This window comes from Labeo rohita, chromosome 19 (assembly GCF_022985175.1).
Source record: "Labeo rohita strain BAU-BD-2019 chromosome 19, IGBB_LRoh.1.0, whole genome shotgun sequence".
Taxonomy (NCBI): Eukaryota; Metazoa; Chordata; class Actinopteri; order Cypriniformes; family Cyprinidae; genus Labeo; species Labeo rohita.
Window position 1 is genome coordinate 12,152,613 of NC_066887.1, and position 16,877 is coordinate 12,169,489.

General features: G+C 34.8%; 1 protein-coding gene and 1 long non-coding RNA gene across 2 annotated transcripts; both read left to right on the forward strand.

Annotated features, from left to right (window-relative positions):
• Nucleotides 1-3,730: 3,730 nt before the first annotated feature.
• Nucleotides 3,731-6,704, forward strand: LOC127182251 (uncharacterized). Its single transcript, XR_007829862.1, has 5 exons — nt 3,731-3,766; nt 4,632-4,722; nt 4,892-4,985; nt 5,262-5,389; nt 6,439-6,704. It is a non-coding gene; the product is annotated as an uncharacterized LOC127182251 (long non-coding RNA).
• Nucleotides 6,705-13,933: 7,229 nt separating this feature from the next.
• rpl30 (ribosomal protein L30) lies at nt 13,934-16,057 on the forward strand. Its single transcript, XM_051137419.1, has 5 exons — nt 13,934-14,043; nt 14,158-14,206; nt 15,290-15,435; nt 15,533-15,663; nt 15,945-16,057. Exons 2-5 carry the CDS (start codon nt 14,186-14,188, stop codon nt 15,995-15,997), a joined length of 351 nt encoding a protein of 116 aa, XP_050993376.1. The 5' UTR covers nt 13,934-14,043; nt 14,158-14,185; the 3' UTR covers nt 15,998-16,057.
• Nucleotides 16,058-16,877: the final 820 nt, after the last annotated feature.

Genomic DNA, 16,877 nt, shown 5'->3' on the forward strand with positions numbered 1-16,877 from the left:
AGTACTCTGGAATTGGAATGGATTTCTGAAAAGCAGCTACAAGCATAATTTGTGGTCAGAGGAAAGCCGGTGAAGTTTAAATAAATAACAGTAGGCCTTAATAATAGTCAAGTCAAGTCACCATTATTTATATACCGCTTTTAACAATACAGAATTGCAACAAAGCAGCTGTACAGTATTAAATAGGAAATAGTGCATCAATAATACAAAAGGGCAACAGAAAACACTCAATTTTCAGGTAAAGGCAGTTTATCATTTGTCATCATCTAGCTCAGTTCAGTTCAAGTATATGATAATAATAGTCAAATAAAGACAAAAATTAGTTGGATCTTTGCCTTTGTGAATTTTATAATACAATAGCATATCCTGTGGTTCATGGAACTTTTGTCTTCCCGTGAAATTAAGTAATGAAGAGTAACTTTTATTTTCTCTAGAACTTAAAGGACATAAAAAATCCATTACAATTGTGAAATCAAATAAGTGTATCAAATCGTTATAATTGTACTGTTTCAGAAAAATCAGGAATAAAGAATCCACCAATGGATTAATAAAAGCTTTTATTTCAGGTCGTAATAAACAATATCATTACCCAAAAGTCAAAGTCTTTTCAAGATTTGAAAGTAGAAAGATTCAAAGAGTAAGCGCAATTTTGAGAACAATTTTAACAGGCATGTTCACCTTCCTACACCTCTTTAAGCAGAAGGCCATACGGGCGTATGGAGCTCTCCACGATTTCTTTCTCTTTTTCAGCAGATGTGCCTTCTGGTATAGGGACCAACCAGTAGTTCTTCCCTTTGATGATTTTTCTCTTCTGGGGGTTGACTCTGCTCTGCATGATGACTTTGTAAGTCTTTCCATTCTTTTGCGACGTGAATTTCTTGCTTGTCGCATACGCTTCTGCCACGCTGATGTCTGGAGTTGAATAAATCCCTCTTCCGTACGCCCGACGGTCTCCTGCCTTGAAGTGAGACTGTACAATGCCCTCAGCCCCCTGTAAACCGGTTCCGTGGTAGGAGACTGGCCACTCACCGGGCACGGAACGGCTCCTCCATCCGCGTGTTCCCAGCCACGCGTTCCCGTCCGGGTATTTATTCCGAACCTTAAGCGCGAAGCGCATCCAGCCGTAGGGGCGCTTGTACGGCTCGCCCCCGCGCGCGCACTTATCAGACTTTGACTCGGACATGTTCGTAAAGTCGAAGTCAAACTTTGGGTCGAAAAAGTCATCTGGGATTGCAAATATTTTCTTCCGGAGAGAAGAACTCGCGCTTTCGCTTGTTTGGGTCTCTTGTGACTTCTGCTCCTCACCAACAAACAGCCGCGTCAGTAAAAAAGTTAGATGCAACACTGGTTGGACCACAAGCGCAAATTCTTCATAACCAAGAAAGGCAAGAGTTGTCAGACTGGTAATATGCAACTGTATGACTCCATCTAAACCGTTACAATCTGACTGCAGTTTCACCGTGACTCCCAGAATAGCAGAAAGCGCCTCGGTCAAGATGTATTTGTCCACCTCCATCGCGTTTTTCGAGCTTATCAAGAGAGCAAGAATTCTGATCTGACATAGGAAAACGTGTGACTCACTGGTTTTCAGTCATGGTAGCTACCCATTGCACATTTGTATATCCTGCTTATTTAGAACACCTGATTCAGATCAGAAATTCATTTTCAATAGAATCCAATACGTTTTTATTTTTTTCTTTATATATATATATATATTTTTTTTTTTTTTTTTTTTTTTTTTCAATTAAAGCAGTGTTTCATAGTCTTTGGTTAAAATAAAGAATTTTAAAACAGATTTTTTGAAGCCAGGTTAGTGGCATCTGGTGGTTGACACTTTAACATATCCAAATTATGTCCATTATTTTTTTTCTGTGTACACATAGCTAATGTGACAAAAGTCACAAACTGTCATCTCATGCTTATGATGCTACAATTTTTAAAATGTCAAAATATACAATTTTCCAGTCAAAATCGACTGAAGAGCCCCAAAGGCCATGCTGAAAAAAAAACAGCTAAAACCAGTCCAAGCTGGTTGGCTGATTTTGGCTGGTCTCAGGCTGGCCTTCGCTGGTCTCGCTCAGGTCATGGTTGATCGATGTGTCCTGAATTTTTTGCGCCCCCATCTCTCTCTCCCACTTCACTTCCTGTCCACTTACTATCCTATCTAAAAAAGGCATTAAAAATTCTAGATGTTATTTTCAAGTAGTAGGTGGGATAAATCTAAATACTTCCTAGTTGTCAGGCACGCAGCCTACAATAGCCAACATGTGCAATGCTGTGGGTCCACAAAACCATCTCTGAAAACCACTGATGTAACATATGTGACCCTGGATCACAAAACCCGGGGTCATTTTTTCTAAATTGAGATTTGTACATCATCTGAAAGCTGAATAAATAAGCTTTCCATTGATATATGGTATAGGACAATATTTGGTCGAGATACAACAGTTTGAATACCTGGAATCTGAGGGTGCAAAAAATCTAAATATTGAGAAAATTGCATTCAAAGTTGTCCATAAAGTTCTTAACAATGTATATTACTAATCAAAAATAAAGTTTTCATATATTTACAGTAGGAAATTTATAAAATATCTTCATGGAACATGATCTTTACTTAATATCCTAATGATTTTTGCCATAAAAGAAAAATCAATAATTTTGACCCATACAGTGTATTTTTGGCTATTGCTACAAACAGTGTTGGGGAGAAACTAGTTACATGTAATGGAATTACGTAATTTAATTACAAAATAAATGTAACTGTAATTAGTTACAGTTACTGAGAAAAAATGTGTAATTAAATTACAGTTACTTTTGAAAATGTTAATGATTACAAAGGGGGTAACATCTAATTTTTTTTTCACATGCAGATTTAATTGACTTCCAAAATTGCATTGACTGCTCTAAAATGAGAAACCCATGTTTCAAGAGTTTAAGACACAGAATAGGACACATGCTTATTCTTAACTGTTTTATGTCCTATTTGGGTTTATGCATATATTTTATTTTTTAATTAATTGTTTTTTTTCAAGGTGTTGTTAGCTGGCAGTGTTTCCTGTCATAACTATGCAAACATTTGATTTCAAAACCAGTGTCATAGCTATTAAACTATTTCTTGTTATGATTTCAAATCTGTATTTAACCTCAGAATGATCTCCAAGTAAATAAGAGGTGTTAAGTCTGAATTTGTGTGGCTGTGCTTTAAATGATCACACAGCTCAGTTGTATGCTTGATTCTGATTGGTCAGTCATGAAGGATCTGACGATCCTCAAATGCAAACTGTGTGTGTTTTGCCTCAGAGCGACCATACATTTGTGTTGTGTTTTGCTTTCTTTTCATATATTCTTCATTTATTCTTTATTCATTTATTCATTTAGAATCATTAATCATTTCATCATTTTATTATTCCATTTAATCATATAATCATTTATAATAATCATTATAATCATTTATATATTCATTTTATTGATTCATTAATTGATTATTCATTTATATTATATTATAGTTGTTTTATATACACAGGAAAAATGGCGGAGTAGTTTTTCCAGAGTTAAATTTTTTTTTCCTCAAAAATAGTTGTTTTTGCTCTATTTTGAGTGTACAGAGTAAAATTTATCCGTTGAGTGGGAGCAAAATTACAGAGTAACTGTGACTCCTCCCCAATTTACTCTCATCCCTTCGTTGATCCGCCATTACTGTTAATCACGGCCATCGACTGCTGCTGCTTTGGGTTTAGAAGACGGTACACTTCTGCTGGATGGTAAAGTAAGTAAAGTTTCAAAGTCTTACTATTTATTTTAATTATATTCGCCTTTGCTTTGAGGTCGGATCGTTTTGCCATGTGTTTTGAATGTTTAAGAGATCGCTTGCCTTCTCCTGTCAGCTTGAAAACTAGTTAATGTTAGGCAAAGTTTGAAATCAAATAGCTAACATATATATTTTGAACATTTATTTTGAACGTTAATTGAAATTAGCTAACGTTAGCTGCCTATCAATGTTTCTCCACTAAACTATTGTGACGATAGGCTCGAGTTGTGCACCACATGTACTTGACTCGGAAAAGAGTTAAATTAACGTTAGCCTTAACTGGATTGTTGAAGGCCATTTTGATGTGGATTAGTCCTATTTAGACAGTAAGTTAACTGTTTCTCATGAGAACGAAAGGTATTTTTAACATTTACGAGGGCTAGTCTGTGATTTTATTGCAGAATGTCAGTGTTTCAATTCAAAATTCAATTCGATTGAATCCTTTTTGACCACTGCGGAACACGTACAATAGCTTTTGCACTTCATTGTAGTTTTCAAGCATTTTTAATATGTAAACTTTAATTACGGAAATAATGGGAAGAATTTATAAGAACAATATTTCATAAACGCTCCACCTCAGTGACAGAGAAAGAGGGAAAAAACGTTGGAAATGGGACATACAACAGTGCAATGTTAGTACTAGCCTACAATTAGGCCATATACATTAAAGATATAAACCAAGCAATTATTACAAATTAAAAACATATTAGTGAACAAAGATAACTCATGTTGTGTAGTGCACTAATGAATGTTTTTTCATCATCTGACTGAGTGTTATTGCCTTGTGTTTAACTTTGTAACTTTGTCTTTTTGGTTTCTTTAGGATGTAAACCAACAACATTGTCAGAATGAAGTTCAAAGAAATATATTTTTTTCTTCAAAACCTTTTACATTTCAAATGTTTTGGGAACGTGGTAAGAGAAACTTTAACATTTTTAATATCTTTAATACTTTTCATTAATAATGGTGAAATGGTAAAAATCGTGGTAGCACATTTGACAAATGAACATGGGTAGGCTGTTTATACTGTACTTTGTTAATTGATGTTTATGATGTTATTGGTTTATGTTTGTGTGTGTGTAGAAAAAGCCCTTCCTGTAGTTTAAAGGAAGAATCTGCGAAGAGAATCATCTCCCTATTCCTATGCTTGGTTGACCCCAGGAGCAAGTTTCGTTATGTAAGTAGCTGTTGCAAATATTTTCAATTTATTTTCCAACACTTCTACCCTGATATTTTCGCAAGGGCCTAGTACAGGAGTTGCAGATTTACAGTTAGAAATTGTCTTCATTTAGGACTCTGAATAAAAAAAAATAATGTATAAGTTTATGACTTCATTTCAATACTTGTAGAGGTTTCAGCTCAGTTCATCCACACATCTGTAGTCATCAAGACTTGGTTGTGATGAAAAACTAAAAACCTAAAATAAATTTTTATTTTGTTTCTGTATCTCCAGGTTGGAACAGCAAATTGTCTTCCATTTTGATGCTGGTTCACCTTTTGCCACCCTCTCAAGTCACCGCCACGTAAGACCGGGAAAGATCTCAGCTAGGCAAACGTGATCGTCTTGTGAAATTCATCAAGGTGAAGCTACCAGTGAAGCATATCAAATGACACTAGTTGATAATATTGTAATACTGTATGATCTTGAACGTGCTTATTTCTCAGAAAGGCTCTTAAAGGGATAGTTCACCCCAAAATGAAAATTCTGTCATTTATTACTCACCCTCATGTTGTTTCAAACCTGTAAAACCTTTGTTTTCATCTTCGGAACACAAATGAAGATAATTTGGAAAAAAAATTTGAGAGATCTTTGAGCTTCATAGACAGCAAGAGTCCTACCACGATCAAGGCCAGAAACTTAGCAAGGACATTGTTAAAATAATCCATGTGACATCAGTGTTTCTACAATAATTTACAATGCTACTAGAATACTTTTTGTGCGCAAAGAAAAATAATATAATTATTCAACAATTCTTCTCTTTCAAGTCACCATCCTCCGCCATAATCGAGAGTACCCTGATGCATACGTGTGATGCTGCTGACACAGGAACACACATGCGCTGCGTTTGTTTACAAAGCATGCGCATGCATCATGATACTGTCTTTAATGGTGGAGGACAGTGACTTGGGGGAGAAGAACTGTTGAATAAAGTAGTTATTTTGGTTTTATTGTGCACAAAAAGTATTCTTGTAGCTTTATAAAATTATGGTAGAATCAGTGTCACATGGACTATTTTAACAATGTTCTTACTACATTTCTGGGCCTTGAATGTGGCAGTACCCTTGCTGTATATGCAGGGTCAGAAAGCTCTTAGATTTCTTGAAAAATATCTTAATTTGTGTTGCGAAGATGAACAAAGGTCTTACAGGTTTGGAACAACATGAGAGTAATTAATTAATAACAGAATTTTCATTTTTGGGAGAAATCTTTTTAATCACCTGTCCTCTAAATTATTGTTCTTGTGCTGCTATTTTCTACTTCACATATTTAGTAACAATCTGTTGGAATTATGTAAAACCTAAACTTTGGTGGAAGACAGACATCTTTATTCATTTGTTTCTTTATTCATGCTGTATATTGACTAACTTTTAAGTCACATTGGCAATAATGTGTTTTCATTCTTTTACAGACTGTTACCAGTATCCAAGGGCAGTTGGATGGCTTTTGAGAGAGTCTCCAGCTGTATCTACTTGTTGTTGGGCTGATGAGAAGTAGGGTCCAGTCTTGTTTTATTGTAATTGTCCAATATGCTCTACTCTGTAAGACCTGTCCATTGTATATAGCTTTCTGCAAAACACTGTCTATGATATAGATGCAGAAACCACCAAATGATCATGATCACAAGTGTAATATTGTAAATGTAAGTGTATTATTTAAATAGGAGATTGAAAAAATAAAATTTTGAGACATGAGTATACAGTTTGTTGTAGACTTTTTTTTTTTTTCAGATTGAAAAGCAAGTTTTTCATTTCTATTTTTAGGGGTTTTTGAGGATAGAATATGAATGATGTAATTTAAAAGATTAACTCTGGATAGAGTTATTTAGTCTTTAAAGTTCACTCATAATTGATAAAAAACAACTCTGGAAGAGATGTAAATTTTGGCAGAGTAAATTTGACTTTCTTCTGAACTGAGTAAAATAGTACAAGAGTTAATTTCAAAAAACACTAAACAGTCAAATGTAACAGGAGAGAGTAAAATATTAACACCAAATTGAGCAAAATTAACTCTGGAAAAACAACTCTATCAAAAGAGTAACTTTTACTCTTTTCAGAGAGGGACCAAATGTTATCTGGCACAGAGTAAAATTTTCTTCAATTTGAGTAAATTTTACTCGGGCAAATTTACTGTGTATATATTTTCCATTGTTGTTTAGTCTTATGACTGTGTAGCTTCAAGGGCTGTTTTGTCTTCATGAATAAGAGATACAAGGGAATGTTTATAGAAACTCAAGGTTTATGGGATGTTGTTGTGAACCAGTTTGGTATAACAATACTTGTTGAATTTGTGTTCTCCAGACGAAGTCTTAGCATTGAGACATACGCAACTAAGACTATTCAATAAACTCTGCTCCTTTTTATCATCATTACTTCGTCTCCTGCTTCTGCTCTTTTCTGGCTTCCATCGGTCAACTTCCTAACTGACAGAAACCTGCTGTTATTGTGGGTTAGAGTCCCGCATCTACTGTGGGTTAGAGTCCTGCATCTTCTGTAAGTGGGGTTGGGGTAACTACAGCTTGCTGACTAGTTGTTCTGTTACCGGAAAGACTGATATTTTCTGACGGGATCTGGTGTCCGGGCTGGATCCTAATTGTCTGGCGTGGGGACCAGATCTAACAGTCACGACATTCCCCAATAACAAGTGGTAAAAGCTAATAACTCAGACTCATCCGGGCAACTTAAGTCAGCGCCATACGTGCATTTGGTTAGCTAATAAAATATTAAAACTTAATTTAATATAATGTGTACAATTTCTTAATTCTGTCAGCGTGCCACTTGCTAGCAACTGATGTCTTTATGGTAGCTTTGCGTTCAAATATTTCAACTCAGATCAGTGTTTTGTGTCTAATTATTTACTTTTGTGGCAAGCAGCTGTGGGATATTGTACATCCAGCCAGTTGTTATTGCAAAATAAAGATCTATATTTTCCCTTACTTACTGTAATCTTAATTTAACTGATAAAGTCTGACAGTAATCAGTGTTGAGTGCTACTATAAGGTTAACTCTGCAATTTAAGTGTTTTAAAATGATTAACAGTTGAAAATATTAGAAACGTAGAAAAGCAATCAATAATCAAAAGTAATAAGTTACATTACTTTAATAAAGTAATTGAAAAGTTACACTATTTATTACATTTTAAATAGAGTGACTTGTAATTTGTAACCTATTACATTTCCAAAGTAACCTTCCCAACACTGGGTGATAGTGTGTCTGTTTGGTGGTTATAGATAAAGGTTTGTAAAATGGCTTTTGTGCCAACAAAAACTCTTCTCTTATTTATAAATGATTTTAATTAGAGTTTTGAATTGGCAATATGGCTGTATTATCTTGGCTACAGTACTCTGGAATTGGAATGGATTTCTGAAAAGCAGCTACAAGCATAATTTGTGGTCAGAGGAAAGCCTGTGAAATTTAAATAAATAACAGTAGGCCTTAATAATAGTCAAATAAAGACAAGGGATTCAATCTCAACAGAACATCATACACTGGAAGGGTTGTAAAGCTTTGTTTATAAAACTTTATTTATACATAATGTCGTTTTTTGAAAGAAAATAATAGCTCACAATGTTTCTCTAATCAGTGAACTTTGTGAATACATCAGTGAATACATAATTGAGTAAAGAGAGGTAAAAAGGTAAAATGTTTATTTAGTACAATAGCATATCCTGTGGTTCATGGAACTTTGTCTTCCTGTGAAATTCAGCCCCCTGTAAACCAGTTCCGTGGTAGGAGACTGGCCACTCACCGGGCACGGAATGGTTCCTCCATCCGTCTGTTCCCAGCCACGCGTTCCCATACGGGTATTTATTCCGAACCTTAAGCGCAAAGCGCATCCAGCCGTAGGGCCGCTTGTACGGCTCGCCCCCGCGCATGCACTTATCAGACTTTGACTCGGACATGTTCGTAAAGTCGAAGTCAAAAGTTCGGTCGAAAAAGTCATCTGGGATTGCAAATATTTTCCGGGGAGAAGAACTCGCTCTTTGGCTTGTCCGGGTCTCTTGTGACTTCTGCTCCTCACCAACAAACAGCCACATCAGGAAAGAGGTTAGATGCAACACAGGTTGGACCACAAGCGCAAATTCTTCATAACCAAGAAAGGCAAGAGTTGTCAGACTGGTAATATGCAACGGTATGACTCCATCTAAACTCTTACAATTTGACTCCAGTTTCACCGTGACTCCCAGTATGGCAGAAAGTGCCTCGGTCAAGATGTATTTGTCCACCTCCATCGCATTAACACTCGATCAACAGAGCAGGATTTCTATTCTGTCAGTGTCAACGGTGAAACATATCTATCACACTTACACAGCCCATTTCCCCCAAACCCACTTTCGCTTTTAATTTAAAGGTGTGGTCACATTCAGAGCCAAAGTGGGGCCCATGATAACGCAAAATAAACTTATGAATAGGCATTAAGACCCTAAAGAATCATATCAACTTGTGGAAAATGGGCATCATCATTACATGAAAGCTCTTTAAAAATGTGTCGAACATTAATAATACCTCCTCGTTGTGTGATCTTAGGTGTGTAGCGACTCATAATGTAAAGTATGTTTCTAAGCTGTTAACTGGTAAATAAATGTTTACTTTTACTTTTTGTTGCAGTCTTTATTAAAATGAGATATTTATTTGACATGCATTTTTAGATCCCTGTGTTATTCATTAATCAGTGTGCAACTAAGAGACACTTTATCATGCCATAAGGCCACATGAGAGGAATGTTCACAAATGACACAACACCACAGACATTAGCTCACATGACACTGCCAACAAGACGGATGTACTGTATGTGTGCATTTTATTCCACATTCATGCATACTCATTCTTCATTAAATACAGAATATATTCTGACAGTGTATCATTTCAGATGCAGATGCAGAAAAAATAGAAGAATTTCAGATGTTCTTGTAATTTTATAGTTTTGTGACTATACTATTATTCTATAAATGTTCAGAATAGTAATAATGAAGAATGAATATGTATGTTTGACAGGTAGGCCTACAGTTTTTTGAGTAGGCTTTGCCAGTGGTTCTCAACCAGGGTCCCAAGGCCCATTAAGGAGCATCAGTGAACTTCCAAGGAAGCCTCAAACTTCATTATTTAAAATGAGAAGCATTAAAATGAACTAAACTAACTAATACATCAAGACATTTATTATTTAATTTACTCCCTCAATTGTTTTTTTTTTTTCTTTTAAGAGCCAGGGTTCCCATTGCCTAAAAAAAACTGGATACACGAAGTAACATGATTTAAAACTGATTTCTAAACATGGAAAACTTTAAATTAAGGAAAAACACTCTAAGCAAAACACAGTTTTTTCATGCACCTGTCAAGTTTTAGATTTTGGGCTTTTGGCTTTTCATAAAGTGTTTTTTCAGAGTAGTGTTTCTTTTAGCACTTTATCTATTTGTGTCAATTTAAACTACAATACATATTTTTAAAGGCTGTTTTCACTAAATGAGTTTTTTCTCCTACTCTGAGCCATAAATCTCTACTTCAGTTACACGCGCCAAACTTTACATTTTTATTCCCGTCTATATCCTGAAGGTTTTTACAGAGGGATTGTTCATATATAATTTGCTTGATTATATACAACATTTTATTTCCCCCAAAACTGTGAAAATATATTGTTTTCTGTCTGTTTTAAATATTTTCTGAATTACAAAAATGAGATACCCAGAACTCCCTCTGTTAAAACAAAAAAAATACTTCATCCAGTGTTTAGTGCAAATTAGCGCATATTTCGTTAAAAATATGCCACCAAATTCAAATTCAAATTTATTTGTATAGCGCTTTTCACGATACATATCGTTGCAAAGCAACTTTACACCAAATTGACATTTTTACAATATATGTAGTAGTAGCTTGATGTACATATGGCAGAGAGATGTGGTAAAGATCAACTAGATAAAAAAAGTTTGTCAAGACAAACTTTAAGTTGGCTTGAGAAAGCCGGAACAGGAAGTTTTAAAAAGTTTGAAAAGTTTATAAAGTTTAAAAAGTTTAAGAAGTTTTATAAAGTTTTAAGTTTGATGGTTTTCAGTCTGAAATAGTTTGAATTCTAAAGTAGTTTTAAAAGGTTAACGTTTGGATGTTTTGAAGGCAATACAATCTGTCAGACATAGATAGATACACTGTAAAATCCAATAGTTTACCTTACTTAGATATAATTAGTTATCTTTACTTAGTTGCTATACTTACTAGGTTTTATTAAGTTACAGCTACTTTCAAGCGAGTAAAACAGTTTACTTACTACTTTGAGTGACGCTTACTTAAAATATTCAAGTAGCCACAAAGGAACCAATGACATTAATAAACCAGTGAGAGGCAGCAGTGCACTAATATGTTGCTAATTTTCAAAATAACAACAGAAGAAGAAGAAAAGATATTTTTTTGAAGTGGCAATTGTTAATCTGCAGTTATTTTTCACTAGTTACCTTCACTCATTTCCCAAAGTCATCTTGAATGTTGTTTCAATACAACTATATATTTGAGAGAACATCACATAAGCTGACTTCATAAATTGATGTTGATTTTCGTAAAATGTTGTTGGTGTGTCTTATATTATTTATTTTTTTTTAATTATTATTATTATTTTTTTACTTACCATTATAGTGATTAATGTTCCGTTTGGTTGGGCACTTGGAACTTTGCTTTTCTTATTATAATTTTCTTCCTATGGATGCAGTAATGCAACATGAAGTCATAATTTTTGATTTCAAGGGAAAAAAAGTAATAAGTAGGTCGCCTTTAGAAGGTAACCTTCTAATTCTGATATTTCAATTAGCTAAATCTTTCAATTCTTTAGCTAATGTATTTTTTTATATTTATTAATGATCTTTTACAATTTTATTGTTCTTCATAAACACCTTGAGAAACTTCACTGGGTTGAGACAGTCCTTTAATACTTGTGGTAATGTGCTCAAGTCACAGACTTCAACATTCAGCACGTGAATCACAACGATGGTAACAATCCAATTTTATTTATTTTTATTAATTGTGACAATAACCATTATATTATTTTATTTTCTCTTTTTGCTGTGTTACTACTGACACAAGTCAGTAAATAAATTAGCAAATAAAAACAACAACAGTAAAACAAACCAATTGCATAATTTATTCATGCCGCAATGCACTCTGGGAGTCAGTGAGTAGCTATACTAAGTCAAGTGTAAGCCTAAAGTAAATGATTAAGTACCCCCTACAGTTCTTTTTTAGTTACTTGAACTCTCGTGTAAGTAAACTATACTAACTAAGCATTTGTCAGTACAACATACTATTCTTATTTCACTTTACTTAGTTTTTTTAAGGCAATCGGTTTGCATGCTTTTTTTAAGTAAGCCCAACTAATTAGATTTTACAGTGTAGATAGATAGATAGAATGTTGTTAGCATGTTATTAACATGATTAACGTGTCTAGCATGATATTATAATGATTAGCAAGGTACTAGCATGTTGTTAGCATGCTTATAGGATTATTAGCAAGTTACTAGCATTTTACTAGCATGGTGCTAACATAATTAGCAAGTTACTAGCATGTTGTTAGCATGATTAGCAGGTTGCTAGCATGTTTCTAGCAAGATTAACAAGTTAGTAGCATGTTGCTAGCATGATTGTAGCATGATTAGGATGATTAGCAAGTTACTAGCATGTTACTAGCATGATTAGCAAATTACTAGCATGTTTCTAGCATGACTAGCAAGTTACTAGCATGTTGTTAGCATGATTTGCAAGTTACTAGCATTTTACTAGCATGGTGCTAACATAATTAGCAAGCTACTAGTCTGTTGTTAGCATGATTAGCAAGTTACTAGCATGATTAGCAAGTTGCTAGCATGTTTGTAGCATGATTAACAAATTGCTAACATGTTTCTAGCAAGATTAGCAAGTTAGTAGCATGTTGCTAGCATGATTAGCATGTCGTTAGAATGTTATTAGCAAGTTACTAGCATGTCACTAGCATGTTACTAGCATGATTAACAAGTTACTAGCATATTGCTAGCATGTTACTAGCATGATTAACAAGTTACTAGCATATTGCTAGCATGTTTCTAGCATGCCTAGCAAGTTACTAGCATGTTGTTAGCATGATTAGCAAATTACTAGCATGTTTCTAACATGATTAGCAAGTTACTAGCATGTTGCTTGCATGATTAGCAAGTTACTAGCATGTTGCTTGCATGATTAACAAGTTAATAGTATGTTACTAGCATGATTAGCAAGTTACTAGCATGATTCTGGTTGCTAGGCATAGATAGATAGATGAGTTTAAATGGATTAGAAATACAGTACATAGAAGGGAACCTTGATTGATTCTCAAAGGATTCTGGGAGTTTTGACAGTTGGAATTTGAAAAGTGCTGGCTCATTTGAACATTCCATCAATGTAAGTCTATGGGATTTTTCAAACAGACAAAGAACACTATAAATTAGTAGCAGAATTCGGTAGTGCTGTATGTTGTTTCAGGGTTGGTATCATCTGAAGTCCTCTGAGGGGTTGATATCATCTCTTCTTAAGTGTTCTGGATCCACACTGGAGCTTGTGAATTCCTAGTTACCACGGGATGTCAATCCCATGGCAAAAACAGAAAACAAATAGGAACATAATTAGCATAGCAGCTGTTCAAACTAAGAAAAGAAAGATTTGTTAAACCAGAGCTAAAAGATTAATAATGAACCCTAGTTCATTTTTTCCTTATTCACTTGTGGTGTCTCGCCTTATTAAAGTCTTATAACTCCATGGGCATTATTATAATGAATACACACACTGTATTTATAGCTGTGCAAATAGTTACACTACTTATTTACCTAGTAAATCACGAATATTGCTGTGAGTCAAAAAAACAGAACTACTGGAACCAATGACTCTCTTCTGATTGTATGTCACAGGGCGGCTGTTCTGGGATCAGCGGTTTCGAGACTTCGCGTTCTCGCGATGCGCGCGCCTGAGGTTTACGCGCGCGGTGCACGCTGGGAAGTCCTTTCTCTACGAGGCCATCTTGGTGTGATCAGGAGGTGAGCGCGGCTCTGGTGAAAATTATTAAAATATCCCGTTTAAGGCTTCTATGAAGATTACAAACGGATAATTCTAAAAGAGTAGGTCTTGATTTGTCGCTCTTCTGTGTTCAGGTTGGCCAGATCGGACTAATCAGGAAAAATGGTGGCCGCAAAGAAGACGGTGAGTGGAGCGCGATGCTGCCCATGCCGGAGAACTTCACGTGGAAGCTCCGCTACAGGCCTGATTATAAAAAACAACACATTTCCGTCCACAAATATTGATATATAGGATTAAAGTTATGCAGCTGAGGTGTTATTAGGCATTATATTGTGTAAATGTTTATCTCTGCTCGGTGACGTGCTGTTGGGTGAGCTAAATGTGCGCTAGCTAAAGAGTGCAGCTGCTTGTCAGGATGTTGCTAGTTCACCAGTTTACCAGACAAACGCTTATTACGTAAACTAAAGCCACATTCAATAAATAATTTCGTTTCAATGTACAATAAATGTAGTACGGGAGCAATACTTGACATGTAGTGTTTAATTGTAGTTGTCTGTGAAGTAGTCATGAACATGTATACACTGTTTATTTAAGTCCATTGACGTGTTATTCATAGTGCGAATGGGACGTGACGTTTATTTCTTTGTAAATGTAACTTATTTGTGTAACTATTATTATAAAAATTATTGGGTTAGGGTGAATGTACATATGTGACCCTAGACCACAAAACCAGTCATAAGGTTTTTTTTTGTTTTTTAAATTTAGATTTATACATCATCTATAATCAAAGCTGAATACAAAAGCTTTCCATTGATGTTTGGTTTGTTATAAAAGCACAATATTTGGTTGAGTTACAACTATATGAAAATCTGAAATCTGAGGGTGCAAAAAAAAGGCCTTTAAAGTTGTCCAAATTAATTACTTATCAATGCACATTACTAATCAAAAATGAAGTTTTGATATATTTACCATAGTAAATTTATGCAACATGATCTTAATATCGTAATGATTTTTGGCATAAAAGAAAAAATAATAATTTTGACCCAAACAACGTATTGTTGGCTGTTGCTAAAATATACCTACGCTACTTACAAGTGGTTTTGTGGTCCACGGTCACATATTAGTCTAGTGGGCAAGGTTAATACACAGGAATTGTCTGATATAAAGCACATTTGACTTCTGAGTTGCTATATTCTGTCCAAGTTTATTTCACATTCTGTGCTGTAAGTGTATTCATAGTTTTGTTCCTTGTCTTTATCTTAACAGAAAAAGTCCCTGGAGTCCATCAACTCCAGACTGCAGCTTGTGATGAAGAGCGGTAAATACGTTCTCGGATACAAGCAGTCTCAGAAAATGATTCGCCAAGGAAAAGCCAAGCTGGTGATCCTTGCCAACAACTGTCCTGCTCTGAGGTGTGTGCTGTTTACTGCTCGAAATGTGAATAGTCTGTGGCATCTTAGTCAATACAGTATGAGTTTTTTTGTTTTAACAATTAATGTGTATTTCCAGGAAATCTGAGATTGAGTACTACGCTATGTTGGCCAAAACCGGAGTCCATCATTACAGCGGAAACAACATTGAGCTCGGCACAGCCTGTGGCAAATACTACAGGGTGTGCACGCTGGCTATCATTGACCCTGGTGTGTATTCATGCATCTGTTCCTTTCAGTGGGAGAACTGACTTTATCTTGTACTTTTGTTTTATTGTAACTTTTCCTGTTAAGTGGTTTAGTAGAAAATATATCAAAGTAGATGTACATTTAAAAGGTTGCTGGTATGTTATGCTATTTTGAATATGATGTGGAACCCTAGAGCATCTTAGACTTTGTCTGACTGTCTTTTGCGTTTTCAGCAATAATATACTGTAACACTCTGTCAGGTTAAATGAATTGTCATTAATGTCTTTCTCTTGTGTCCATAGGCGATTCTGACATCATCAGAAGCATGCCAGACCAGCAGCAGGGGGAGAAGTAGAGCCATTTCTTATTATAATAAACACCAGATCTTATTGTAATAAAATTGGTTGAAACGGTCTTTGTGGGTTTTGGTTATTTTTGTGTCGGTTTTGTTCAGACTTTAATGTTTAATGGATGGAGGCCATCTTAAGGCATGGAAAAACAACTTTTTTTGATCTTGAGGAGAGGATCATGTTGAAAAATGTTTTTTTTCTTTTGTCCCACCTTATCGTGTAGTCACTGTTTTACTTACTCAAGTTTTATATATTTTATAACCCCAACATGACTTGATCCTTGATATGCTCGAGTTATGTTTTTCCCCCAATTCCTTAAGAGCTTAAACAGAGTCTAATATTTTCTAAATATTTGAAAAAAGGAAAAAAAAAAAAAAAAAACAACTTTGTGTACTGTATGTGCTGTGAATTGAACCTGAGCTACGGAAATGGGGTAAATGTCTACACATTAACGCCTTCAAACTGTAGTACTATGTCACCACTAGAGGGCGCAATATTTAATGCATTTTGTAAGTTTTGCAGTTAAATAATTTTATCAGTACTTAGTGCATTATAAACCATTTTTCTTTAGGTTTGAAATATGTACATTACCAGTAGGATTTTTAATGTTTTTTTTTTTTTTTTTTAAATTAGTCTCTTCTGCTCACCAAGCCTGCATTTATTTGATCCAAAGTACAGCAAAAGCAGCATTTTTTAAAGCACTTTTATTATTTAAAATAACTATTTTCTAGTTGATTATATTTTAAAATGTAATTTATTCCTGTGATTTCAAAGCTGAATTTTTAGCATCATTGCAGTCACATGATCCTTCTGAAATTATTCTAATATTCTGATTTGCTGCTCAAAAAACATTATTTGTATTATTATTAATAATATTATGTTGAA

Coding starts and splice junctions, on each gene's coding strand:
- rpl30 (XM_051137419.1), top strand. CDS start 14,186: ATGGTGGCCGCAAAGAAGACG. Junction 14,207..15,289: donor TGGTGGCCGCAAAGAAGACG/GTGAGTGGAGCG, acceptor TTATCTTAACAG/AAAAAGTCCCTGGAGTCCAT. Junction 15,664..15,944: donor GCTGGCTATCATTGACCCTG/GTGTGTATTCAT, acceptor TTGTGTCCATAG/GCGATTCTGACATCATCAGA.